This window comes from Mchenga conophoros, linkage group LG3, assembly GCF_057382185.1.
Source record: "Mchenga conophoros isolate Kocher_MC1m ecotype Shallow Benthic linkage group LG3, M_conophoros_male_GT1.1, whole genome shotgun sequence".
In the NCBI taxonomy this organism is placed as follows: Eukaryota; Metazoa; Chordata; class Actinopteri; order Cichliformes; family Cichlidae; genus Mchenga; species Mchenga conophoros.
In genome coordinates, this window is record NC_140528.1 from 7,556,475 (window position 1) to 7,584,190 (window position 27,716).

Here is a 27,716-nt window from a genome sequence, read left to right on the forward strand (position 1 = left end):
AGCTGCATTCACAAACAGGTTGGATCACTCTGAATGACAACGATTAGAGGAGGGTCTTCCATCAGTACCAAGCTCTGCTGATTTTCATTAATAAAACTTAAACCTGCTCAGTGAAAAACAGAGTGAAATCAGACAAGACTGAGTCCACTTTTAACTTTGTTTCGTCAGATTTAACAGGAACTCATCTGAAGATCAGCCTCCTCCCTGTACGGGGAAAATTCCTATCAAGTCTCCACCTGTCCTGCTTCAGGTGAAGCCCCGCCTCCTTCCAGGAATCACCTGTGTGTCTGTGTTTAGTGTGCAGCTGTGGAGCTTGTTGTTGGTGTGTGAAGAAGCTGTAAGTTTGCTCTGTTTCCTCCTTTAACAGTTTGTCTTTAGGAACTTTATGAGCAGATCAGGAAGTGAGACGTTTGTATTTACATAAAATAAAACCAATGAGATGATTTGATGATTGGCTGAATCCACTCTGGTTATCAGTCAGTAACTCTGCACTCAAACATTTGTCTTTGATAAACAGTTTAAAACGATCTGAATGAAACTTTGGATCCAACATCACTGGTGGAACAATGATCGTCCCTTTAACTGGAAACAGATGAAACCAGTTTGTTCTTCAGAAGCCGACATTCAGGTTTTACTGAGTGACGTCAAAACAACATGAAGCTGCTCCAGCTCAGTTCAGGGTCACTGCAAACAGAGATAATCAGAAGTAAATACAGACTCTCTCACACACCATCAATATTTAAGGATGTTTTCACTGCGGTTTAAATCCTACATATACTTGATGTTGATGCAGGAGTAAAGCCTCTCAGAATCAAACACATTTAAGCCTCTGTGACTCAGGACTGTGTGAAGTGCACAATCGAACACTTTTTAATCTGTTTCAAGTTAAACACAATGAAGTGTTCAAAGGAAAAACATGTTACTATGTGAATCCTGCTTGATGGACCAGAGCAGAGCCTCCCTCTGTGCTCTGTTCATCACTCTGTCAGTCTGAGTTATTCATGAAGCACAAGCAGCTGATGATAAGCTGGTTAATGTTGGCACACACACACACTGTGACACTGTCAGACATGAGGAAGTGTGCAGGTAAACTCTGCTCAGAAATGACAATGAGGAGCTACACAGACTGATGGAGCTCATAGAGTGAGACGTTTATTTTACATGAAGTAAACCTGATGTATGACCTGATCTGTGGATCAAACTGATGTGTTTAATAACCTGTTGTTTAGGGCTGGGCGATATGGCCTCAAATCCATATCACGATATATTCTTCTGTATAACATATTTTCCACACTTAAAATCCTTTAATTTCCTCAAAAATCGAGAGTGTTCCTTATGTATGAATTCTGGTTGTGCTTACTGACCTCGAACCGATTTTGGCTGCAGAAATCTGTTAAAAATGTTTTAGTACAACTTTGGTAAGCCGCACTGCTTGATGGATCGTCAGAGCATTACGGCTGCCGTAGTGAGGAGCTTCACGGAGTAATCTGGGTCCAAAACTCCGACAGCTTCAGGTACCAAAGTCAAACGAACACAAAGAGTTAAAAATGGTCTAAATTCTTTCATCTTTAATAAAATCATCAGCGTTGCTGCTTTACCAGGTGTAACAATTAAGTTTAACATCCAGGTAGGGCTGCTCAATTAATCGAATTTTAATCTCGATTACGATCTGGGCTTTCAACGATCATTAAAAATGACTGAGCCGATTATTAGCCCCTCCCTCGTGCTTTACTCTCGCGCTGCTCCGTGTGGCAAATCGAGCGCACCTCTCTGCATTTCGAACACGTGTCACAACAATTAAGAGCAGCGGCCTCCAACCTTTTTTGCTCCACGGACCGGTTTATGCCCGACAATATTTTCACGGGCCGGCCTTTAAGGTGTCGCGGATAAATACAACAAAATAAAACTAGTGCCGGTACCGAAAAAAAGAAAATTTATTCATAACACACGTGAAAAGACCCAGGAAAACCAAGTCAACGATAAAAACGATAACAAAATAACATGGAAAACCGATAAAAACCCTGAAAACTATACATTTCACACCTGAGCCTCAACTCTCGCGGCCCGGTACCAAACGACTCACCGACCGGGACCGGTCCGAGGCCCGGGGGTTGGGGACCGCTGATTAAGAGGACCCGAGGGAAGCTTGGAAAGCTAAACAGAAGTTATTTGGAGAGGAGAGTGACTGCTGTTGGTTGAAAAGAGGTAAAAAAACTTCAGTGGTTTGGAAACATGGGTTCAGTCAGACGTGGATCAAGTAGACTGTGTGTAAACTTTGCTACGGTGTCATAGCTGCACCACAGAGCAACACTGCAAAGTTCACTAAACATAGATGTTTACATTTTTCATTTATTTTTTTATATTGCAAACATTTGCACTGTTATCAGTATTTGCACACTATTTAATATTCTTTTTTGACAACCTTTAAAGTCATTATTCAACACATTGTTATTGTTAAATAAATATTGTCAAATAATCGAGATCTCAATTTCAATGAAAATAACCGTGATTATCATTTTTGCCATAATCGAGCAGCCCTACATCCAGGCATCCATGAAAACAGAATTTATTCAATTTAACGGAGTTAGAAGTTAACAGGAAGTTAGCTCGCTAGTTTCCACCTAAACATTTCATAGCATATTCTGACTGAGAGATTTTTGAAACTAATTCAAACGTACAGCTCTGCTATCACTTCCAACATAAATGAAGACTAAACAGCAGTGGCGTTTGCAGGGTTACTGAAGTTGGACTACCTGGTATATAATGTTGTGCTACATGACTGCTAGCGACACAGCTATGTTAGCATAACATTAGCACAGTGAAGCTGGAGGATGAATGCTAACTTTTTGGCTTTCGCCATATTTCAATAGTGCTTCATCTCTTTGTTATGACTGTCACCCGCCATAATTGCAGATGATAATTGTTGTAGCTGCTGCGATGCTTTCGACCAAAACAGGCGCAGCTTGATGACATCATCAGCATGCGGTATAGTCACAATCTCTATCGTTGGCCAAATTTATATCGTTTCTATCGTATATCGTTTCTATGGCCCACCCCTACTGTTGTTACTGTTGATCAGCTGAGATCAGCTGTGCTACAAACTGGAACTCTGCTGAACTGGATTTACTCGTTTCGTGAACTTTTAAGAACGAATGCTTCCTTGGCTGAAAGCAGTGAACATAATTTAAAAAACAGCTTTACTTGCACATAAATCTGTCAGTAAAGTCTGGATAATAAATTCTGGTGGTGTTATAGGTTCTCTTGGTCAGCTTGGTGTTGGTTTGGCTCCTGCATAAAACAGTTTGCTCTCATATTTGACACTGACAGGAACAAACAGTAAAAAACACGACAACCAAACTAAAAAAGAGAGACGAGTTAAAGCAGAAGATATTTTGTGTGTCAGAACATGTGATCCTCACCAAGAGAGAAAAGCTCTGATTATTGTTGCTGAACTGTGATGGTGAACAGTCTCCTCTGTTGATCCCAGTGTGACTGAAGTCCGTGTGATGAGTGAGGACTGAGCCTGTGTTGGTCGATCGTCTCTAAACAGGATGTGAAGCATCAGTTCAGTCGTATTAAAGCCCTGAATAAACAGTCCTTCTGGATCCACTGTCTGTGTTTGGCTCCTCATCTTCAAAGACTCAACACAAGATGTTGGTCACATCAACATAAAACACAGGATTTGCTGCAGATGTTGAAGCGTGTTCTCCATATGAGAGAAGCTGCTGATCGTGTTTGTATGTTAGCACCTGTAGGATCGATGAACAGCTCTGACTCAGTTCACTAACCAGGCTCAGGGGAATAACTGGGATATTTCCCCAACAGAGACGTCCTGCTGGGATCGTTTTCCTGCTCTACACTCTGGTGTTTCTGCTCAAAAAAACAACAAAATGAATTTCCATGAGCCTACAGATCGTGGACTTCTTTGAGAAACTTAAAGAAGACGCTTTTCTTTCCTTAGATTGAACTTAAAGGATTTGAGGAGCAGAAAAGTTTTTAAAGAGAAATTAAACATATTAATAAATATTCTGATTATTTTACGTTATTTAGGTGTTTAGGTTATTTTTCTGTTTTCTGTCACACGTCTGCTCTCGAGTCGTTATCAACAGTGTATCAATGCATTCCTGTGGGTGGAGACAGAAACACACACCCAAAAAGAGCTCAGAGCAAGAATAAAAGAGGAGGAGACAGGATCAGAGTGGGACAGTGGAGCTTGTTGTTGGTGTCTCTGTGTGAAGAAACTGTAAGTTTGCTTTGTTTCCTCCTTTAACAGTTTGTTTGTTTCTGTGATGTTTGGACCTGATGTCCTCCATCACACCGACACTCTCTCTCCCCTCTGTTCCATATGTGACAGAGGGGAGAGAGTCTCTCACTCAGAGAACCAAGGTTACAATGTAACCACACGTTCCGCTCTTGTGTTTGAATCCTCATGATTATAGATTATTGATTGGCTGGAATCAAACAGTTTGAAGAACATTTATTCATGTGGTAGTTTCAGCTGCTGCTCACAAATCTGATAACAGGAACAAGTTAGTTCCACGAGGAAGACGTTCGTCTGGGCGCGTTGGCCTCGTCGGTCATGTGACCGTGTTACTGTTCGGGCTCAAACTGATACGAGTGGTTTAGCAGGTGTGACAGGACGATGCTGCACAGCCTCATTGTTCAGGTGTGAGTCTTTATACAGTCCTGTTTAACAACATGTTGTTCCTGTTGATGTGTCACAGAGATCAGCTGTGCTAAACTCTGCTGCGTGCAGCTACTAGTTTCTCTAGTTTGGTGATGGAAACGTCGATGAGACTGTTTCCATCACCAAACATCACGAGGAACACCTCTGAGTCTGATTCTGACTCTGTGCATAAAACCACAATTATCCCTTCATGTCTGTTCATCTGATTCTGTAATGTGAGAAACTTTGATGTCTGAATTTTGTTCTATCATTAAAGGATGTTGGCTGCTGTGTTTGCACATGCTCAGTGTGACAGGATGTTGGCTGCTCTATTTGCACATGCTCAGTGTGACAGGATGTTGGCTGCTCTATTTGCACATGCTCAGTGTGACAGGATGTTGGCTGCTGTGTTTGCACATGCTCAGTGTGACAGGATGTTGGCTGCTCTATTTGCACATGCTCAGTGTGACAGGATGTTGGCTGCTCTGTTTGCACATGCTCAGTGTGACAGGATGTTGGCTGCTCTATTTGCACATGCTCAGTGTGACAGGATGTTGGCTGCTGTGTTTGCACATGCTCAGTGTGACAGGATGTTGGCTGCTCTATTTGCACATGCTCAGTGTGACAGGATGTTGGCTGCTCTATTTGCACATGCTCAGTGTGACAGGATGTTGGCTGCTGTGTTTGCACATGCTCAGTGTGACAGGATGGTGGCTGCTGTGCTTGCACATGCTCAGTGTGACAGGATGTTGGCTGCTGTGTTTGCACATGCTCAGTGTGACAGGATGGTGGCTGCTGTGTTTGCACATGCTCAGTGTGACAGGATGGTGGCTGCTGTGCTTGCACATGCTCAGTGTGACAGGATGGTGGCTGCTCTATTTGCACATGCTCAGTTTGACAGGATGTTGGCTGCTGTGTTTGCACATGCTCAGTGTGACAGGATGTTGGCTGCTCTATTTGCACATGCTCAGTGTGACAGGATGTTGGCTGCTCTGTTTGCACATGCTCAGTGTGACAGGATGTTGGCTGCTCTATTTGCACATGCTCAGTGTGACAGGATGGTGGCTGCTGTGTTTGCACATGCTCAGTGTGACAGGATGGTGGCTGCTGTGCTTGCACATGCTCAGTGTGACAGGATGGTGGCTGCTGTGTTTGCACATGCTCAGTGTGACAGGATGGTGGCTGCTGTGCTTGCACATGCTCAGTTTGACAGGATGTTGGCTGCTGTGTTTGCACATGCTCAGTGTGACAGGATGTTGGCTGCTGTGTTTGCACATGCTCAGTGTGACAGGATGTTGGCTGCTGTGAAAGCTGAATGCTCTGTGGTTAGAAGTGATGTCACACATTAGGATAACTGTGCTCGCTCTCTGTCAGAGTAACAGAGAGCGAGCAATTTGACCACATGACCCTCAGTACACAGCATGATGTGCGCTGTAAACAGGAAGTAGAGGAGCAGGACTGAGGTAAACCTCTGAGGGATCAAACTGAGACTGAGCTCCAGATGTTTCCACATGTTTCTGCTCTGCGTGTGTTTGATGATTATTTCAGGTATAGATGATGGAATATGGCCAGTCTGATGTGAGCCTGCTTCTCTGACAGCTCCTCACCTCTCTGTGCTGCCCCCTGCTGGCTCTGATCATTACTGACTGAGTCCTTGCTGCCACTTTATTAGGTACAGCTTGCTAACACAGGCTCAGACCTGCTTTGCCTTCAGAGCTGAGCCTTAAATCTTCATGGCTCAGATTCAGCAAAGTGCTGGAAACATCCCTCAGAGTCATGTGATCAGTGACGTCTGCTTTCAGCACTGACAGATAGAAAAGTGCATCCACATAAACAGGATATATAATAATAATAATCAAATGCTGATTTTTTTTTTCAGCCCTTTGTCTGAATGCTAATCCAGCTGTGTGTGTGTTTGTAATGACAGTAAATAAATGTCAGACTTACAGCTCCTGCTTTACTGCATTAAAGTGATCAGATGAGTTCAGCACTTTGACATGGATGGTAGTGAAAGCAGGAAATGACAAATGTAGCACAGCAGCAGCGTTTAACAGAAACTCTGGGATGAACATCATTCATAGAACAGCTTCCAGCTTCTTTTGCTCGGCTACAGTTTGGATGGATTTGCAGATGCAACAAGACTAAAATGGTTAGGGTCAGGAGGTCAAAGGTCAGAGCTCCTGTGGGTCTGAGGGCGGCCTCACGCTGGAGAAGGATGAAGGAGTCTGACCTGAGCCAGTGTTTGACATGAACACATCAGCACTGCTGTCAGTGAGCCTAACGACAGCCGTTAGCATCATTTCAGTGTTTCAGTCATAAAAACACTTCCTGTCTCTGTGGTGGTTACAGTGACATCATGCAGTTTGTGCTTTGACCTCCAGAGGGCGACAAATCAGCACAGACAGAGAGCTCCATTCAAACTTTGCTGCCATCAGGAATAATTCTTCAAATATAATCATCAGTGTTTGAGCAGTTATGATATCAGGGACAATCTAGACATGTGTGACAATACTGAACATGTCACATGACACACCTCAAACATCATGTGATCCACTCTCAGTCTGCACTTTCATTCATGACTTCAACAGGTTGAAACGAGCTTTGAAGAAACATTCAGTGAAATAAATCTTTCATGGATTCATGTGAGCAGCAGATGAACTTTGTACCAACAACATCTTCAATAACAGAGTCTGAATGAAGCTCAGGTGTTGATGCTGCTCACTGATTGGACGCTTGCTTTCAGCTCTGCTCTCAGTCTTTACTGCACAGGTGAAGGTAGAAAGTGTGACTGGATCTATAGACTGGAAACAGAGAAACATGCTGAACATTTGAAGCTTTGCAGCAGAAATGTTCATGTTACAAATACAGCAGAGCTGATCTGGGATCAGTGTGTTCACACCTGCAGCTACAACAAGGTTTCATGTCTCCACACGTCAGCATGTGAACTTTACTCTGACTCAGTCTGAGCAGTCAGACGGCATATTTTTAAAGTTAACACATCAGCACACACAGAGCTGAGCCCCTCCCACCTGTGCTGAGTTTCAGGTGGAGCCCCGCCTCCTTCCAGGAAGCAGCTCACCTGTGTGTCCGTGTTTAGTGTCCAGGTGTGGAGTGGAGCTTGTTGTTGGTGTGTGAAGAAACTGTAAGTTTGCTTTGTTTCCTCCTTTAACAGTTTGTCTTTAGGAACTTTACTGTTTGTTCAGCTCGTGTTTGATTTCTTCACACAACAAACTGTGTGTGTTTGTATTTCCGGTCTCTCCATTAAAGTCAGTGTGTAATGTTTCCTGGCTAACATCAGCTGTGTGCAGCTTAGTTCAGCACAAATCTGCCGCTCCATAGTTCACGGTAACGGACTCACAGCTGGACCAACGAGGCCGAGTGTGTCCGCCACTCTGAGCTACGTTCGTGTTTGTGTACTTGTAGTTTGTACTTTGAGTTCACTCAGAGCCCACAGAGGACGCAGCGTACGTGATGACGTCACAGCCCTTTACCTCCTTTACTGTCACTGTGATTAATATTTACACACGAGACACCTGCAGAGCTCTGACGCTGAGCTAGCACACAGCATGCTAACGCTAAGCTAACACTAAGCTAACACTAAGCTAAAGCTAAGCTAACACTAAGCTAACACTAAGAGTTCTTACAGACACGAGTTTAAAAGCTGCTTTTAGTTTGTGATCAGAGTCCAGGACTGAGAGCAGCAGCAGAGCTGATGGATGATGAATTACTGGATGGAAGAAGCTTCTCATTAGCAGTGAATCAGTGTGTGTGCAGTTCTCTGCAAACTCAGCAGCAAGAATTAGTGTGAAGCTTTAACTCTGCTGATCCTCTTTGAATCCTGGATCAGCTGAAAGGTTTAAAATGTTGTTCACACGTGTTGGACTGACTGAAGCTTCCAGTCACAGTGAATCAGTGTGTGTCAGTGAATGCATCGTGTGTGCTTCAGGCTCCATCTAGTGGACTGATAGCAGAGCAGCTGATGGCAGCTTCCTCTGCCTCACACTGCTGTCTGACTGCATCCAGCTGACACTGAGATGAAGCAGGAAAGAAGCAGCTGATATTTGGACAGCACACATGATGAAAGGAGGATTTCAGCTGATGTGCACATGAATGATTTGTTTCCTCTGCAGGTAGAAAGTGTGTGTGAGCTGATGTGAATTCTTTGGGTGAATTCTGAGCTTTTTGTGGATACGTGTCCATATTTGCATTAAAGACCTGAGAGCTGGAGGGTTAAACGGCAGTTCACCCCCTTTGTACTGGGGGCGCTGGAGCTCAAGAGGTAAAAGGAGACATTAGGGCTCAATAAAAGCTCTGAGAACAAAACCTGAACTCAAACTGCTCAAACTCTAAATATTCTAAATAAGTAAATACATTGGACATGTGATGAGATTCATGTTCTCTCTCATGTTTTACAGTTGAAAGATGGAAAAATCTGTTGAGGAGCAGTTGCTGAACAGGCTGGAAGATTTGGGAGAAGAGGAGCTGAAACTCTTCCACTGGTACCTGGAAAAAGGACCCGGAGGTGATTTCACAACCATCAAAAAGAGCCGACTGGAGAACGCAAGGAAGGATGGACGTCATGGAACAGTGGATCTTATGGTGGAGACATACACTACTCGCCGTGTAATGGAGGTGGCAGAGTTGATTTTAAAGAAGATGAATGAAGGTCAGTCAGAGAAAAAAGACATGACTCAGTGCAGTATCAGGACAACACTGTCACAGTTTATGGATGGAAAACTGAGGCTGTTTTAGTCTGAACTTTCAATTGTGTGTCTTTTCTCTTCTAAATTTGTTTGAGTACAAATATTATATTTAGACATCTTGATGCATGCTCAATCATGCAGGTAAGTAAATCTCCAAAAGTTGTTTTTGTTTTTTCATCTGAATGTAGCGTTTTCAGTGGGAGAAACGTTTCGTACATCTGTCACCATCTTACAATGCTGTGATTGCAGCCATTCCCCAACTCTCTGTGAATGGGACTCGTGGCCATTGATCAGTGGTTATTGATCAGTGGTTGTTGATCAGTGGTCATGAGATTTTGCTTAATTACGATGAAGAAACTGACCTCCCAGCCCATTGTTCCTTCAGTGGGCTGGTTTCAGTCAATATCCAAATGTACAGTTTATAAGATTGAAACCTGCAGTCAGCTGAGACTGAAGAAGTCACTTGGGTGAGTGACGACACGTTTCTCCCAGAAAACACTACGTCCAGATGAACAGAATCAACTTTTGGAGATTATATTTAGAGTATTTTGAAGCCATGCAGGTCTTCATTGTTAAACAAACAGTTCCTTATTCATGGTGCACTTTACTCCAACAGGGAAACCCTCAGCCCAGGCATCTTCATCCTGTTTATCACAAGGTAATAATTCCTTAGTTTGTCTCAGGAGCCATTGGTAAGGTAGAAACACATGAAGCCTGCACTGACCAATAGGAACTCAGGTTGTTTCCATGTGGTATCTCTGTATCCTCAGCTCTGCAGTGTAACTAAGCTCTGAGCCCCAGTTAATGAACAGTTGCCCATAAGTATAACCGCAGTTACCTACCTACTATCTTTAATTATAATACACTTTAAAACAGCCATAGGTGACACAAAGTGCTGTACATTGATACTAAATAATAACAATACATGTGATATAAAAAACAATAAAAAAGGTCAAATAACTAAAACAGACCGAGTCTCAGTGGGTCAGAAAGAATAAAATGGGTTTTAAGATGTGTTTTTGAAGTGGACAGTGAAGGGGGCTCTCTAACATGTAACGGCAAGTTAGTCCATAACTTATGAACAATGATAGAGAAGGCTATCTGAGTGAGCTGGTCAGCTGACTGATGAGGTGTGTAGGCGTGAAGAAGGTAAGGCAGGGCAAGACTGTGAAAAATGTAAAACTAAACACAACAATTTTAAAATGAACTCTAAAATATACAGGCTGCCAGTGGAGCGAGGCTAAGACAGGGGTAACATGCTCTCTTTTATAGGTTCTTCATGCAGCAGTGTTTTGAACCAGCTGAGCATGCGAGAGTAATGACTGACTCCCACATAAAGTCAATCACAGTAGTCCAGATGGGATGAAATAAAAGTATGGATCACTGTTTCAAAGTGCTGCCTAGAAACCACATGTTGTATTGTGTGTGTGACAAATAAAATTGTTGAATTTGAAAGAAAACATTTCACTGCTGTCAGTTGCCTAAAATAAAAAACGCTATACTTTGAAAAACTAGACAACAATTATAATTTACTTTCCAGTTTAAAATCACTGTCCAAATTAAACCCAAGGTCGGTAATAATTAGGGCTGGGTTTTTATAATCGATTTATCGATTAAAATCGATTCTGGCTTGGATAACGTGAAATCGATTCATTAAAATCCTGAATCGATTTTTTAATATAAATTTATTTTGCCCGAAACGCCAGAATCTCAGGTTAAACCTCACAAAATTTCAACAACCACCAAACAGCTAAGACAGTAAATGAGAGCAGGAACACGGATTCTGCACAAAGACCTAAACACACAGCGCGGACCAGAATCAGTGAGATGTCGCCTTTCTCACCTGACGGCACAGACACGGTCGGGGCTGAAAGCCGACAGCTCGCTGATTCTGAGGTGTCGGCGGGTCCGCGCTTTGTGTTCACGCCCTTTTTGTGCTGATTCTAAAGCTGTTAGTTTGATCTCTCTCCAAACAATACTGACCGAACCAGCAGCAACATAAACATCATTATATCAGTAAGGAAGCTGACTACATATTAACTGATAATTTATGGCAAAGGGGTGGGATTAAATAAGTGTTTACTTCTTCCCACTCCCTTTCAACATATAAATTAATCAGAACGTTTTTTTGTATGTATTTTGTATAGTATTTTTTTCTCTCTTATTTTCATTTCTAAATGTACCTGTATATTGTTCACATGTTGCAATAAATTACCAATCAATCAATCAATCAACCAACCAACCAACCAACCAACCAACCAATCAATCAATCAATCAACCAATCAACCAATCAATCATCATGAATTCCCTCTGACTTTTACTGTTTTGCTTCCACCACAATAAAATCACACTTCATGCACAGCTCTCTCTCTCTCTGTACTTCAAGAACAGTTTCCCATCTAAAAATCTGTTTTCTGCATTATTCGCTTGCTTGTTACGCACAAGTCTACCGTTGTTTACAGCCTGTCTGCTGCTGTTTTTTTTTCCTTCTACATTCTTCTGAAAAGAAAACCTAATTTCTGCCGTTCAATACTGAACAAATTTAAACTTTTTAAAATTATGCAAAACGCTCAGCCGTGTCTCTAATAAAGCCGCTGTAACATCAGAGGTAACTTTCATATGTTGATTAATGGTTTTCTTTTGTTTTTGATGTACTGCAGAATATCTTTATAAAATCCCAGGCCTGGAAAATCACCTTCATGTTTTTCTGTGTTTTATCCTCAGCTACTTTGACACAAAGGCATCTGTTGTGATGCTCACACCTTTGATAAAGTCTTGCGTGTGTCAGCTTCCTTTTTATAGATACAAAAATATGTAAATGTACGGATTTCTGACTGTCAAAATTTCCCAGATTCAATTCGAATCGAATTGAAGTGAATCGAATTAAATCGAGTCGTGGATCGAATCGATTCGGGACCTTGTGAATCGGTATCTTCCCAAAGCAACAAAAAAGGACTCATATGGGCCACTAGGCCCAAACATTATCACCTCTGTTTTGTTGCTGTGAGTGTTCTGGGAGAGTAGAAAAGCAGTATATATCAATCAGTCCATTTAAAATGTAAAGAAAGGGGGGGGGGGGGAAATAGCGATGGTCCTAAAATTAACCCCCTGGTAGGCCACATGTCCAACAAGCAGCAGAAAAATCAGAACTAAGAAGGTTCAAAGAGAAAGCTCTCTCTGCCAGATAATACCTAAAGCATTTAAGTTCAGTGCCACTAATGCCCACTAGGACATTTAATCAAGATATTAGAATATTGTGGGCTACTGTTTCAAAGGCAGCGGCCAATTCAATCAAAACCAAAACAATGTGGTTCTGGTTTTGCACTTCTAGGTACTTGTTTTGATGGTTTATTGTTTTAGTTTCAGTTTTGAGTTTTAAATTAAATGTAATCTTCATTAAGCTTTAGGCGGTCCCCTTGTCTCATACTTCCTATATTAATTAATTTATTTTAACTTCTGTCTACCTGCTACCGACTTTTTGTCTAGTTTGGTTTTTATTTTTGACTGTTGATGATTACATTTACCTATTTATCATCCACTTTATCATTCCCGGTCAACCCTTAGTGCATAAGTACTCCTGACTTGTATATACTGGTATAATTATAAATCTTAATTCTTCTTGTTGTTTTTAGAGGTTTTTATCTAACAATATAAAGTTCCTTCAAGTGGCAGTTGTTGTAATTTGGGGATATAATTTGTAATTATAATAAATGTAATTTATGTCAAACATGTTTTCTTTCTTTCTTTTGTTTTTGCTAATTAGTTGATTTATTCTTGCCTCAGACGATGTTTTGCTAAAATAAAAAATAAACAGGGCTTTGATGTCTACAAACTGGTTAAATATACAGAAAAACATTACTTTAACACCCATGTACTTAGTTAAAATTTCTCATGAAGTAACTTAAACATCTGACATGATGTGATGGTGAATTATTAATAAATACAAAAAAGGCTTCAGTTACACATGATGCTGAAAAAAAAGACACACACAAAAAACAAACCATGCAACAGCTTAATAATGCTGTGATGGATCTGTTATTATGTTTTTGTTTGTTTTTCTAGAGTCATATCAAAAGTGTGAGCCTAAACTCGATTCAAAACAAATGAAAAAGTTCAACTATAATAATTCAAGCAAGGAGTCATTTGTGAAGATCACAGCAAACATCCTGAAGAGAATGAAGCTGAATAAGCAGGCTGATCATCTACTGAGCAGTAAGAAGATATCTATAAATAATATCAGCTAATGGAAAAACTAAAATTTCATAATGTTGCAAGAACTTGACCTGATTCTTCACAAGCACTTAATTTGGGCAGGAAAGAAATGGTCATGTACCCTTGATAAGTACTTAAATTCAATATATATATTTTTCTTTATTTCTAAAGGAACTCCCAGTGGACGTTGTCAGCGTAACCTTAAATCCACCCTGAAGAAGAAGTTCCAGTGTGTGTTTGAGGGCATCGCTAAAGCAGGAAACCCAACCCTCCTGAATCAGATCTACACAGAGCTCTACATCACAGAGGGAGGGACTGCAGAGGTCAATGATGAACATGAGGTCAGACAGATTGAAACAGCATCCAGGAAACCAGACAGACCAGAAACAACAATCAGACAAGAAGACATCTTTAAAGCCTCACCTGGAAGAGATGAACCAATCAGAACAGTGCTGACAAAGGGAGTGGCTGGCATTGGGAAAACAGTCTTAACACAGAAATACAGCCTGGACTGGGCTGAAGACAAAGCCAACCAGGACATCCAGTTCATATTTCCATTCACTTTCAGAGAGCTGAATGTGCTGAAAGAGGAAAAGTTCAGCTTGGTGGGACTTGTTCATCACTTCTTTACTGAAACCAAAGAAGCAGGAATCTGCAGCTTTGAAGACTTCCAGGTTGTGTTCATCTTTGATGGTCTGGATGAGTGTCGACTTCCTCTGGACTTCCACAAAACTACAATCCTAACTGACCCTAGAAAGTCCACCTCAGTGGATGTGCTGCTGATAAACCTCATCAGGGGGAAACTGCTTCCCTCTGCTCGCCTCTGGATAACCACACGACCTGCAGCAGCCAATCAGATCCCTCCTGACTGTGTCGGCATGGTGACAGAGGTCAGAGGGTTCACTGACCCACAGAAGGAGGAGTACTTCAGGAAGAGATTCAGAGATGAGGAGCAGGCCAGCAGGATCATCTCCCACATCAAGACATCACGAAGCCTCCACATCATGTGTCACATCCCAGTCTTCTGCTGGATCACTGCTACTGTTCTGGAGGATGTGCTGGAAACCAGAGAGGGAGGACAGCTGCCCAAGACCCTGACTGAGATGTACATCCACTTCCTGGTGGTTCAGGCCAAAGTGAAGAAGGTCAAGTATGATGGAGGAGCTGAGACAGATCCACACTGGAGTCCAGAGAGCAGGAAGATGATGGAGTCTCTGGGAAAACTGGCTTTTGATCAGCTGCAGAAAGGAAACCTGATCTTCTATGAATCAGACCTGACAGAGTGTGGCATCGATATCAGAGCAGCCTCAGTGTACTCAGGAGTGTTCACACAGATCTTTAAAGAGGAGAGCGGACTGTACCAGGACAAGGTGTTCTGCTTCATCCATCTGAGTGTTCAGGAGTTTCTGGCTGCTCTTCATGTCCATCTGACCTTCAGCAACTCTGGAAAAAATCTTCTTGAACAGAAACAAATAACCTCCAAGAGATTTAGCTTTTTAAACCAAAAAGAATCTTTTCACCAGAGTGCTGTGAACAAGGCCTTACAGAGTCCAAATGGACACCTGGACTTGTTCCTCCGCTTCCTCCTGGGTCTTTCACTGCAGACCAATCAGACTCTCCTACGAGGTCTGATGACACAAACAGGAAGTAGCTCACTGACCAATCAGGAAACAGTCCAGTACATCAAGATGGAGCTCAGTAAGAATCTGTCTGCAGAGAAAAGCATCAATCTGATCCACTGTCTGAATGAACTGAATGATCGTTCTCTAGTGGAGGAGATCCAACAATACAGGACTTCAGGAAGTCTCTCCACAGGTAAACTGTCTCCTGCTCAGTGCTCAGCTCTGACCTTCATCTTACTGTCATCAGAAGAAGATCTGGATGTGTTTGACCTGCAGAAATACTCTGCTTCAGAGGAGGCTCTTCTGAGAATGCTGCCAGTGGTCAAAGCCTCCAACAAAGCTCTGTGAGTAAACATGTTGTCATCGCTTCATTGTTAAAATCATGGGAAATAAATCAGAAATGCTGAGTTCAAAGAGCACTGTAACATTTTTTAAAATAGTAAATTAAATGATCATCAGTCACTCAGTAAATATATGGTAGTTTTAATGTTTCACTCCAGCATTTCTAAAACACACTTTGTTCTGTAACTCTTATCAAAGGACAATCCAGACCCAGCCTATAAGAACATGAGCTCTGATGCTTCAGCCCCTCTGACAGGTTTATTATCCTCAGCTTGTTCACTTGTCTCCAACTCCAGGAGTTTGGTTGTTTTATTCTAAAGCACAAACTTCACCTGCCAGACTTCACCTACATCTTTTTCTGATGTTCATAATTTAAGTTCAAGTTTGTATCTCACTTTCAGTGCACACCCTCCCTTTTTAAATATAAATCTCTGCTGTGCTGTCATGTTTTCATCCTGTATGGAGGGAGAAACTCGGTCTTCATTACTGAAATTGCCTCTAAGGTCGTGTTTCTTGTCAGTAACCATATGTAACTGTAAGGCTTCCATAACCAGTGTTATCACAGAATTACAGTGGGTTCACTCTGGGTCCTCTACAGTTTCTTCCCACTGTCCACAGACATGCAGTTAGATTACCTGGTGATCTAAACTTCATGCAGGTGTGAGTGAGAGTGGTTGTCTGTCCCTCTGTGGGCTTAGTGGAAGAGACTGGATGGATCTCTGCTTTGTCTTTGATATATGCTGACAGCAAACATTCTCCATGAAGTCTGCATTTCAGCTCATCTCCTTTATACACACCTTTAACAGGAAGAGTTTTATACAGCTAGTGTTTAAAATCAAGTGTTATTCACAATACACAGGTAATGAGCATGATTATTGAATTACTAAAATTTTCTAAAATAATTGTTTTAGTTAATATTGTATGACAGTGTACACAGAATTATTAGCTCAGTAGGCAGAGTGGTCGCCCCATGATCATAAGGTCAGGGGTCGAATCCACCGAATAGTTACCTTGTGGTACCCCTGAGCAAGGTACCATCAAGGTACCAATCATGTGCACTGGACTGGTAGCACTCATAGTCTCATAGGTTTAAATAAATTTTTTAAAAAAAGGGTTCAACATATAAACAAATTTAATTTGATCACATATATTGTTTTGTTTTTTTTTGTTTTGTTTTTTTCCTTTCTCTCACAGACTGAGCAGCTGTAACGTCTCAGAGGAAGGCTGTGAAAATTTGTTGTCAGTGGTCAGCTCCCAGTCCTGTAGTCTGAGAGAGCTGGACCTGAGTACCAACAGCCTGAAGGCTTCAGCAGTAAAGCTTCTGTCTGCTGCAGTGGAGAGTCCACATGCCAAACTGAATGTTCTGAGGTCAGATCAATTTGTATTATGTTTAGTTCTGTTTGTTTATGTGTTTGATGTTTGTTTTTGTTTATGTCTTTATCCAGTTATCCTTGTTTCATAGCATTTTTATTCATTTCAAAGTTAAACAGAAGTTTTACTAACCTGCTCAGCACAAGACAATAAGCTATTGCACCTTGATTACACTTTAACAACAATCTTTATTCATGTTTTTATCTTCAGACTTAACATCTGTGAACTCTCAGAGGAAAACTGTGAAGCTCTGTCCTCAGTTCTCAGCTCGCAGTCCTCAGTTCTCAGCTCGCAGTCCTCTAGTCTAACAGAGCTGGACCTGAGTATCAGAAAGCTGCAGGATTCAGGAGTGAAGCTTCTGTCTGCTGGACTACAACGTTTAAACTGTAAACTGAATACTCTGAGGTCAGATCAGAAAACATTTAGTTTTTAGAATTATTAATTAAAGTTCATACATATGATGTTGTATCTTAGTATGTTTATGTTTCCTTTAAAAATAGAAAGTCAACATTTAATGTTGTGAAATGTATTAACAAACTCTACATGAGTACTTGTTTTATAGATTGTCTTTTATTTTTCAGACTGAGTGGCTGTAACCTGTCAGAGAGAAGCTGTGAAGCTCTGTCCTCAGTCCTCAGCTCCCAGTCCTCCAGTCTGAGAGAGCTGGACCTGAGTAACTCTGACCTGCAGGATTCAGGAGTGAAGCTTCTGTCCGCTGGACTAAAGAGTTCACAGTGTGCAGTGGAAACTCTCAGGTCAGGATTCAAACTTTTCCACAGATGATCATTTGAAATGTGATTTATATTATTGTATAAACAGGTAACTTTTACAGCTGTCAAGTGAACTTTTATTTACATTTGAGTGGATAATTGGACTCTGAATTACTAAAAGTTGTTATAGTCATGTCTCTGTTTATTTAAAAAAATACTTCATGTACTGCCTAATTTAAAGATTTAGGCTCCTTTGGGCCCATAATATATATATTTGATTTCTTTGTGAATGAAATTAGGAGGATATTGGCGACTGCTGATTGGCTCGCTGTTTGTTTTTTATTCACAGTACTTAATTTTAAAGGCTGATTTCTCAAAATGAGATGTTTATCTTTTCTTCTACAACACGTGGAGCCACCAAATCTTCTTGCTTGATTTATTCATTACAGTTTGATTTAAAGAATATTAGACTCGTAACATAATAAATATATTTATTTCACTTCTTCTTGAGAGAAAGAAAGGGATGACTGGGTGAGCTCCAGTGGTTCATCCCAGCAGAGAGAGCGGCACACTGGGCTGCAAATAATCACAGTAGTAATGGCCATAGTTTGATAAAACAGGCAGTCTTACCCTGTAGATAATACAGGGTTCTGGTGCCGATGTGGGGGAGGGGAGTCGCCCGGTACTAACTACATACTACTAACTACCTCATCCAGATGTCTTCCCTACTAAACCTGATAAGAAGTAACTGCAGTAGCCTTATAGGTCAAATCAGTTTCACCTGTTAAAGTTAGCTCCACTATTAATTAGGGGTGGGGGAAAAAATCGATACTGTGTAGTATCGTGATATTTTGTTTGCTAATAATGTATCGATACAGGGACAGCAGAAATCGATATTTTGTTACAAACAATTTTTTCTCCGAAGTCAACATGCTCTGGAGTCAGAGCATGTTGACTTCAGAGCATGTTGATCCTTTTTCTGAGCAACAATCCTGACATTCCTTCACTGTCCAAATGTGTTTAACTTTTTTTTTGGCAGCAATAAACATGACAGTTTACTTATTTTAATTTAAGACATGTTTAATTTTAATTAAGTTTGAAACTTTTTTATTTAATGTAAAATTATATATTTTTTTAAATTTACTTTCAAATTCTTCAGTTGCTGAAGGGGCTGCATAGTTTTCATAAATTGCATAGTTCAGAATAGCTATAATTGTACCAGATGGTTGCATTCAGTTAAGTTGGACTAGACTGTAATACAAACCGTTCAGTTTGTCAACAATAAAACTGACTGAAATGAGAGAAAGACTGAGTGTGAGACTTTGATATTAGATAAAATGAATATTGATAAAGTTTACCTTTATGTGCAGAATTTAAATATCGCAAAATATTTTAAAAAATCGCAATAATATCGTATCGTGCGTTAAGTATTGTGATAATATCGTATCGCGAGTTGTATGGTGATTCCCACCTCTACTATTAATGGTGTCACTTGTTATTTCTGGGATGAGTTTAGTAGCCTGAACAGCTGCTTAAAGGAAAGTAATTAAATAATAAAAATAACCTAAGTCCGGGGGAACCTGCAAGAGCTGTTTGCACAAAGAATAATACTCAGACTTTGAGGTTTTATCGTTTTACACAAGGTTTAAAAATGAATGTCCACAATTGAATTGCAGAAATTGTTATTGAGCTAATACTGATGTAGTTGTTATCTTTGGTAAGGAGAGGTTGGAGGAAGGATGAGCACAGTCAGGCCTAAAGATGCTCTTAATAATAATAATGGATTGCATTTATATAGCGCTTTTCGAGACCCTCAAAGACCCTTTACAATCCCACTACAGGGAGTGCAGAATTATTAGGCAAGTTGTATTTTTGAGGAATAATTTTATTATTGAACAACAACCATGTTCTCAATGAACCCAAAAAACTCATTAATATCAAAGCTGAATGTTTTTGGAAGTAGTTTTTAGTTTGTTTTTAGTTTTAGCTATTTTAGGGGGATATCTGTGTGTGCAGGTGACTATTACTGTGCAGAATTATTAGGCAACTTAACAAAAAACAAATATATACCCATTTCATTTATTTCTTTTTACCAGTGACACCAATATAACATCTCCACATTCACAAATATACATTTCTGACATTCAAAAACAAAACAAAAACAAATCAGCGACCAATATAGCCACCTTTCTTTGCAAGGACACTCAAAAGCCTGCCATCCATGGATTCTGTCAGTGTTTTGATCTGTTCACCATCAACATTGCGTGCAGCAGCAACCACAGCCTCCCAGACACTGTTCAGAGAGGTGTACTGTTTTCCCTCCTTGTAAATCTCACATTTGATGATGGACCACAGGTTCTCAATGGGGTTCAGATCAGGTGAACAAGGAGGCCATGTCATTAGTTTTTCTTCTTTTATACCCTTTCTTGCCAGCCACGCTGTGGAGTACTTGGACGCGTGTGATGGAGCATTGTCCTGCATGGAAATCATGTTTTTCTTGAAGGATGCAGACTTCTTCCTGTACCACTGCTTGAAGAAGGTGTCTTCCAGAAACTGGCAGTAGGACTGGGAGTTGAGCTTGACTCCATCCTCAACCCGAAAAGGCCCCACAAGCTCATCTTTGATGATACCAGCCCAAACCAGTACTCCACCTCCACCTTGCTGGCGTCTGAGTGGGACTGGAGCTCTCTGCCCTTTACCAATCCAGCCACGGGCCCATCCATCTGGCCCATCAAGACTCACTCTCATTCATCAGTCCATAAAACCTTAGAAAAACCAGTCTTGAGATATTTCTTGGCCCAGTCTTGACGTTTCAGCTTGTGTGTCTTGTTCAGTGGTGGTCGTCTTTCAGCCTTTCTTACCTTGGCCATGTCTCTGAGTATTGCACACCTTGTGCTCTTGGGCACTCCAGTGATGTTGCAGCTCCAAAATATGGCCAAACTGGTGGCAAGTGGCATCTTGGCAGCTGCACGCTTGACTTTTCTCAGTTCATGGGCAGTTATTTTGTGCCTTGGTTTTTCCACACGCTTCTTGCGACCCTGTTGACTATTTTGAATGAAACGCTTGATTGTTCGATGATCACGCTTCAGAAGCTTTGCAATTTTGAGACTGCTGCATCCCTCTGCAAGATATCTCACTGTTTTTGACTTTTCTGAGCCTGTCAAGTCCTTCTTTTGACCCATTTTGCCAAAGGAAAGGACGTTGCCTAATAATTATGCACACCTGATATAGGGTGTTGATGTTATTAGACCACACCCCTTCTCATTACAGAGATGCACATCACCTAATATGCTTAATTGGTAGTAGGCTTTCGAGCCTATACAGCTTGGAGTAAGACAACATGCATGAAGAGGATGATGTGGACAACATACTCATTTGCCTAATAATTCTGCACTCCCTGTATTCATTCACTCTCACATTCACACACTGGTGGAGGTAAGCTACAGTTGTAGTGGTAGGTTAGGTTTTGCCCAAGGACAAAATGACCAAGACAGAGAGAGCTGGCTCATCAGACAGACAAGCTCATCTTGTAACCTACTGGTTCGCTGGTCAGCACACCAGCTGACTAGCACACCGGCTAACTAGTACACCAGCTAACTAGCACACCGGCTAAATAGCAAATCAGCTAACTAGCAGACCAGCTAACGGCAGCCACAAGCTGAAGGACAATTAAATGTAGTGGAGATATCAGAGATGACACTGGTGTGTCCGATTCACTCTTTAGCACTCCGTTCACTCCAGTGTGTCAGCCAGAACACCACTGAAGGCCAAATGATCCCAGCATGTGGAATAAAGAGCTTAAGGTTTGGTTTGAGACACTTTATTCTTTCACTGATTGATTCTTGTGGCTGTGATCATGTGTGTGGTTTCTTACAAAAAGGAAGTACACAATACAAATACATGACAAATAAGATGAATAGATAAGTTACATATCCAGTTATATGTACGTACATCAGTATAGCTAATATAGCCATATATAAGGACAAAGATCACAGTACTATAATGCAGTAATGTTAAACACAAAGGTGTATATCTACATAAATCTGTCCTATCAGTGATCAGGGTACTGTAGTATACTTCCACTACATAAACTATAGAAACTAAACGACATTAGTGTGACTTTAAGTTACCATCAGTACAGACGAACTGATGGTAGTTGTACAAAATAAAGGCATTGCAATTATTGTGAAGGGCTTCCGGTTAAACTAAGATCAGCTGATTACCTCATAACAAATTGTTTGCTATAGAACGCAGCTCCCACTCTTCATTAATATCATGTACTGTAACTCCCAAGTAACCATGGTTACCCAGCCACGCCCAGTAGTCTCCAGAGAGACCAACAGCTGGTGCACGTTGTAACGCCGTGGCTTTCGTAGTCTCTCCTTTTTCTACAGCTCATGTGTTCTTCTTGTGATGGTGCGTCTTGAGGGAGGCTCATACATGCCGTCATTTGTTGATCCTAAGAACGTTCCTCAGACCGACTTCTTCAACAACACTAATCGGCCTGCAGTTTGTAGCTACTCACTTCACTGTGGTGTTTGTTAGCTTGTCTTTCTTTGGTTTTATCCTGACTCCTCCCACAAGCTGATCCTACGTAGTCTGCCCAAGCCTCCCACCTCTGTTTGTTTGGGTGGTTTGTTTGCTGCCATCAACAGCGTGTAATGCATTTAAGTGATACTTCAGACATGAAGTACTGCGACAATAAAAAACTCAACTTTGCTTAAAAATAACTTTAGTTGTATCAACACTGCCCTCTGGAATAATTAGACTTTGGTGACAAACTGATGTGATCTCCATGTTTCCTTTGTTGGACTGTGGGCGAGTGTCAGAACTGAATGTACTGAGTAACATGTGGAGTTTAAATATGTGTCAGTTCCAGTTTTAGAGCTCTAAAGTGCAGCTATCATGTTAGGAATATGTTAGGAATAGACAGGAACACTGAGCACACTGAGGTCAAATCTTTATTTATCCAGTTCATCTGTAGGCTGAGCTCAGTCCATCCATTTAGTGAAATGATGTTTAAAGGTCTCCTTGTTCTGTGAGCGTGCACAGATCCTGAAGCAGAAAGCCTGGGTTAACAGAGAAATGATCATCACTGTGATGATGCTCACCATCTCTGACTGGGATTTGAGGTTTTGTCAAAGCAGCAAAGAAAGCCTGGCTATGTTGGACTGGGTGTGGAAGCAGCTCCCAGTTTGAGTTCAGGAGACAGACACCCTCTCTACTTTGACGATCAGCTTCAAACTTTCCTTTTTGATAAAACTTATAGTTAGAGCTGGATCAGGAACTCCCTGAACCATCACTTAGTTATGCTGCTATTGAGATGGATAACAGATGGATTGTTGTTTTGTGTGTCTGCAGTCTGTCAGGCTGTCTGATCACAGAGGAAGGCTGTACTTCTCTGGCCTCAGCTCTGACCTCCAACCCCTCCCATCTGAGAGAGCTGGACCTGAGCTACAATCATCCAGGTCCCTCAGGAATGAAGCTTCTGTCGGCTGGACTGAAGGATCCAGGCTGGAGACTGGACACTCTCAGGTATGGAGAGAATGTCTGATATAGGAGGAAGAGCTGGAATCATTTCCTGTGTCTTTCACTCACTTCCTGTTTGTTTCCTGCAGATGAGACATGAACAATCACACATGCAGGAATATTTTCAGGGACAGACACACTAGTCTAGCTGGATAGTACATGGATATTTATGTAGGGGGTCTTCAAGGAGTCTGTTTGCAGGAACATTAATGATAACTGATAAGTCATGTTGAGAGTTTCATTAAAAGTAGACTTACAGTTAGGTAATATTTGGACAGAGACAACATTTTGTAACTTTAGATACAAGTATCAGCCATGTGTGTGTTTCCCATGCTGTATGTCCACAGTCACAGTGACAGTCAGTGACACTGACAGAAGGATGAAACAAGGCTGTGAATCATTTCAGTCTGTGTGTGTGACAAAGAGGCAGACAGGAGCAGCTAACATTTGGAAATGGAAGCTTACTGGAAACACTACATTCACGGCTGAATTCACAATAGATTTATTCTCAAGTGCACATTTAGTAGCTAATGCTAATACTGTTTTCCCTTTGCTTTCTACAGCAGCTATTGCTAAGTAGGCCACTTTGCTCCGCTAAGGATTTGTGTGACCATGATGGAGACTCTGATAAGCTAATGCTGCTAAGCTAATGCTGTTTATGGGCCCTGTTAGAATCAATATTTCATTCTCATTCTGTTGTTTGAGAACAATATTAACGTTTCACATCATTATAACACAAGAGAAAAGGGTATTGGCATTAGCTACTAGTGCTTATTCACCTCAAATTACCTTTAGCTGCTAATGGCAGCCTACTTAGCATTAACTCCTCACTAATATAATGCTAATTTACATCAAATTAGCATTAACTGCTCATATTGTTATAAGGAAAGAGAAAACGATATTAGCATTTGCTGCTAATAATTATTCACTCCTAATTAGAATAAGCCGCTAAAAGCAGCCAACTTAGCATTAATTTCCTCACTTTGTTGTTACCCAACGGAAAAGAGTATTAGTATTAGCTACTATCATTTTTAATAAGTAAGAGAAAACAGTATTAGCAGTAGCGCATAATGCTAATTCACGTCAACGTAGTATTAGTTAATAATGGCAGCCTACTTAGCATTAACTGCTCACTAATATAATGCTAATTCGCATCAAATTAGCATTAGCTGCTCAAGTTGTTATAAGGAAAAAGAGAAAACGGTATTAGTATTAGCTGCTAATAATTATTCACCCCTAATTAGAGTTAGCCCCTAATGGCAGTCTACTTAGCATTAACTCCTGACATTGTTATAATGCAGGGGAAAAGAGTTACCATTATCGGATAATGCTAATTCTCATCAAATTAGCATTAGTTAATAACGGTAGACTTCATATCATTAGCTGCTGTCATTCTTACAAAGCAAACAGTATGAGCATTAGCTGTTAATCCTTTTTCATCTAAAATTAGAATTAGCCACTAATGGCGTATTGTTAAAAAGTAAGAAAAAACATTGTTAGCATAAGCGGATAATGCTAATTCATCTCAAATTAGTATTAGCTAATAATGGCACCTGCTTAGCATTAGCTGGTCACATTGTTATAAGGCAAGAAAATATGGTATTAGCATTAGCTGCCAATTTCTATTTACCTAAAATTAGCATTAGCCACTAATGGTAGCCTATAGCAAAAACTTCTTAATGCTAAATGAAGTTAATTAATGCTAAGTAGGTTTAACTGAAATTAAAGTAGTGTTAGCATTAGCTGCTGATATTGTTAAAAGGTAAGATAAAACATTGCTAGCAGCAGCGGATAATGCTAACACACATAATAATTAGCATTACCTAATAATGGCAGCCTTCTTAGCATTAGCTGCTCATATTGTTATAATGCAAGGGAAAAGAGTTGGCAAAAACAGTGTTAGCATTAGTGGATAATGCTAATTCACCTAAATTAGCATTAGCTAATAATGGCTACGTACTTAGCATTACCTACTAATATTGATATAAAGCAAGAAAATATGGTATTAGCATTAGCTTCTAATGCTTTCTCATCTAAAATTAGAATTAGCCACTAATGGCATCCTATTTAGCATTAACTCTTCACATCGCAAGGGAAAAATTAGAATTCAATAAAAAAAAAAAGTGTTCACATTAGCTACTTGTATTGTTAAAAAGTAAGAAAAAACATTGTTAGCATAAGGGGATAATGCTAATTCACCTCAAATTAGTATTAGCTAATAACGGCAACCTACATAGCATTAGCTGGTCACATTGTTATAAAGCAAGAAAATATGGTATTAGCATTATCTGCCAATTCCTATTCACCTAAAATTAGCATTACCTGCTAATGGCAGTCTACTTAGCATTAACTCCTCACTAATGTGATGCTAATTCACATTAAATTAGCTTTAGCATTAGCTGCTAGCATCAGCCTACCTAGCACTAGCTGCTCACATTGTTAAAAGGGAAGAGAATACGATATTAGCATTAGCTGGTAATATTTATTCACCCCTAATTAGAATTAGCCACTAATGGCAGCATACTTAGCGTTAACTCCTCACATCGTTGTAATGCAAATGAGGCTAACTTGCATTAAATTAGACTGCTGTTATTAGCTAATGCTATTTAGCAGTAGCTGCTCACATTGTTATAAAGCAAAGGAAAACGATATGAGCATTAGGTTCTAATGCGTATTTGCCTTAAATTAGACGTAGGTGCTAATGGCAGCCTACTTAGCATTAGCAGCTCAGATGTTATAATGCTAGGAAAAAGAGTGTTAGCATTAGCCGTTCACATTGTTATAAAGTTAAGGGAAATAGTGTTAGCATTAGCTACTCACATTTTTAAAAAAAGTAAGTGTTAGCATTAGTGCATAATGCTAATTCATGTCAAATTAGCATTAGTTAATAACGGCAGCCTATTTAGCATTAGCAGATAATGTTGACCTTGGCCCACTGGAAAAGTTAAGAACTAAAGATTTAGGAGTGTTTCTCGATAGCTCTTTCTCGTTTGAGAAACAAATGAATTCTGTTATTAAAACCAGCTGTAAGGTTTATATTGTTGATTGTCATTTATGCTTAGAAATATTTACTCATATATGCTTAGAGTTGTATAATCGATTGCATAATGATAGAGGTTTGATCCTGAGTAGTCTGTAAAGACTCTGTGTGCCTTCCAGAATGCTCTGGCATGCACACACCACTTGGGGCCATGAGAGAGGTCGTACCCTCTGTTACTGATTTATGGTGTAGGACAGGGGTCTCAAACTCAATTTAGCTGGGGGCCGCTGCAGGCAGAGTCTGGGTGAGGCTGGGCCGCATTAGGTTTTCCACAAGAAAGGCATGGTTAAAAAATTCCAATCTTCTCAAATCTCTTTATTTTTATTTTTTAACACAAAATATGAAAAATGAATAAACAAATTAAGAATTAATAAGAAAATAAATCAATCTGTAATACATAAATAAAATAATAATAAGATATTTTTAGTCAGTGAACTTGTGTGTTTTTTTCAGTCTTCTATATCTGCTGTATTTAGATTGAAATGTCTGTATTAACAGTTCTATAACCTTCTTCTGAACATGAATGGAACACTGTAGAAAATGAACTGTTCTTCTGAACATGGCTTCTCTTGCCTACTCCTTGCTGCTAGAGACCTGGCAGCGTTTCCTCTCGCATAGCCGAGCCAGATTTGGCCTGAGGGAGGAAGCAGTTGCGACCCTCAGTATGTCTTGAAGATGATCATCCGTAAGTCTGGACCTGTACTTGGACTTATTGAAGTTCAAAGTGGAGAAGAGCTTTTGGCACAAGTATGTGCTACCAAAAAGGCACATGGTCCGCTTGAACATTCGGGAAAGCCGAGGGAAACTAGGGCTCAATCCTCTCAAAGATTGTCCAAGCTTGTCTGCTTTTCCACTCACCTCCCTGAACTTTGCTTTGAGTTCAGAGTTGCACTGCAGCTCAATGAGCTCCATTTGAAGCACAGAAGGGGCATCTTGCACATCAAAGGAGAAGGGGTCCGCAAAAATGTGAAAGGTGGCTCTGTGTGTCTTGAAGTCAGCAAATCTGTGATCAAATTCCTCCTGTAGCCTCAAAATGACATCAACATACTCGTCAGCACTGAATGGTGTGCCTGCATCCACGAGTGCCTTGCATGCTGGGAAATGGCAAAGGTTTGTCTGAGAGAGCTGAGCTTTCCAGAGCGCCAGTTTTGTGGAGAATGCTCTCACGTTGTCATAGGCAGCACTGACAAGTTGCCCCTGGCCTTGTAACGTCTTGTTCAGTACATTAAGCTCATGTGTCATATCAACAAGAAAAGCTGAGTCCATGAGCCATTTGGGATGAGTTAGCACAGGAACACTAACTCCATCCTTCTCCATGAAGGCTTCACTTCTGCTCTCAACTCAAAAAGTCTCTTTAATACATTTCCCCTGCTGAGCCAACGTACCTCAGTGAAGTCGAGCACATCCCCATATTCTGACTCCATTTCCTCTAAAAAAGCTCAGAACCTTCGGTGCTTTAAGCCCCTGGATCTGATTTGGTTGATGCATTTCACAACAATAGACATCACATTGTCAAACTTC

The 27,716-nt window shown here is 40.7% G+C and overlaps 1 protein-coding gene across 3 annotated transcripts in view; it reads left to right on the forward strand.

Annotated features, from left to right (window-relative positions):
* LOC146577125 (protein NLRC3-like) overlaps positions 1 to 27,716 on the forward strand; it is a 308,589-nt gene that overhangs the window by 276,435 nt on the left and 4,438 nt on the right. For 2 of the 3 annotated variants that reach the window (XM_085268100.1, XM_085268101.1), the window contains 5 exons: positions 15,208 to 15,547; positions 16,740 to 16,913; positions 17,127 to 17,321; positions 17,498 to 17,671; positions 22,988 to 23,180. In XM_085268100.1, coding sequence (XP_085124226.1) covers positions 15,208 to 15,547; positions 16,740 to 16,913; positions 17,127 to 17,321; positions 17,498 to 17,671; positions 22,988 to 23,180 — 1,076 coding nt within the window. Of the gene's footprint in view, positions 1 to 15,207; positions 15,548 to 16,739; positions 16,914 to 17,126; positions 17,322 to 17,497; positions 17,672 to 22,987; positions 23,181 to 27,716 lie in introns of those variants that run through there. The other variant, XM_085268098.1, reaches the window with a different exon arrangement.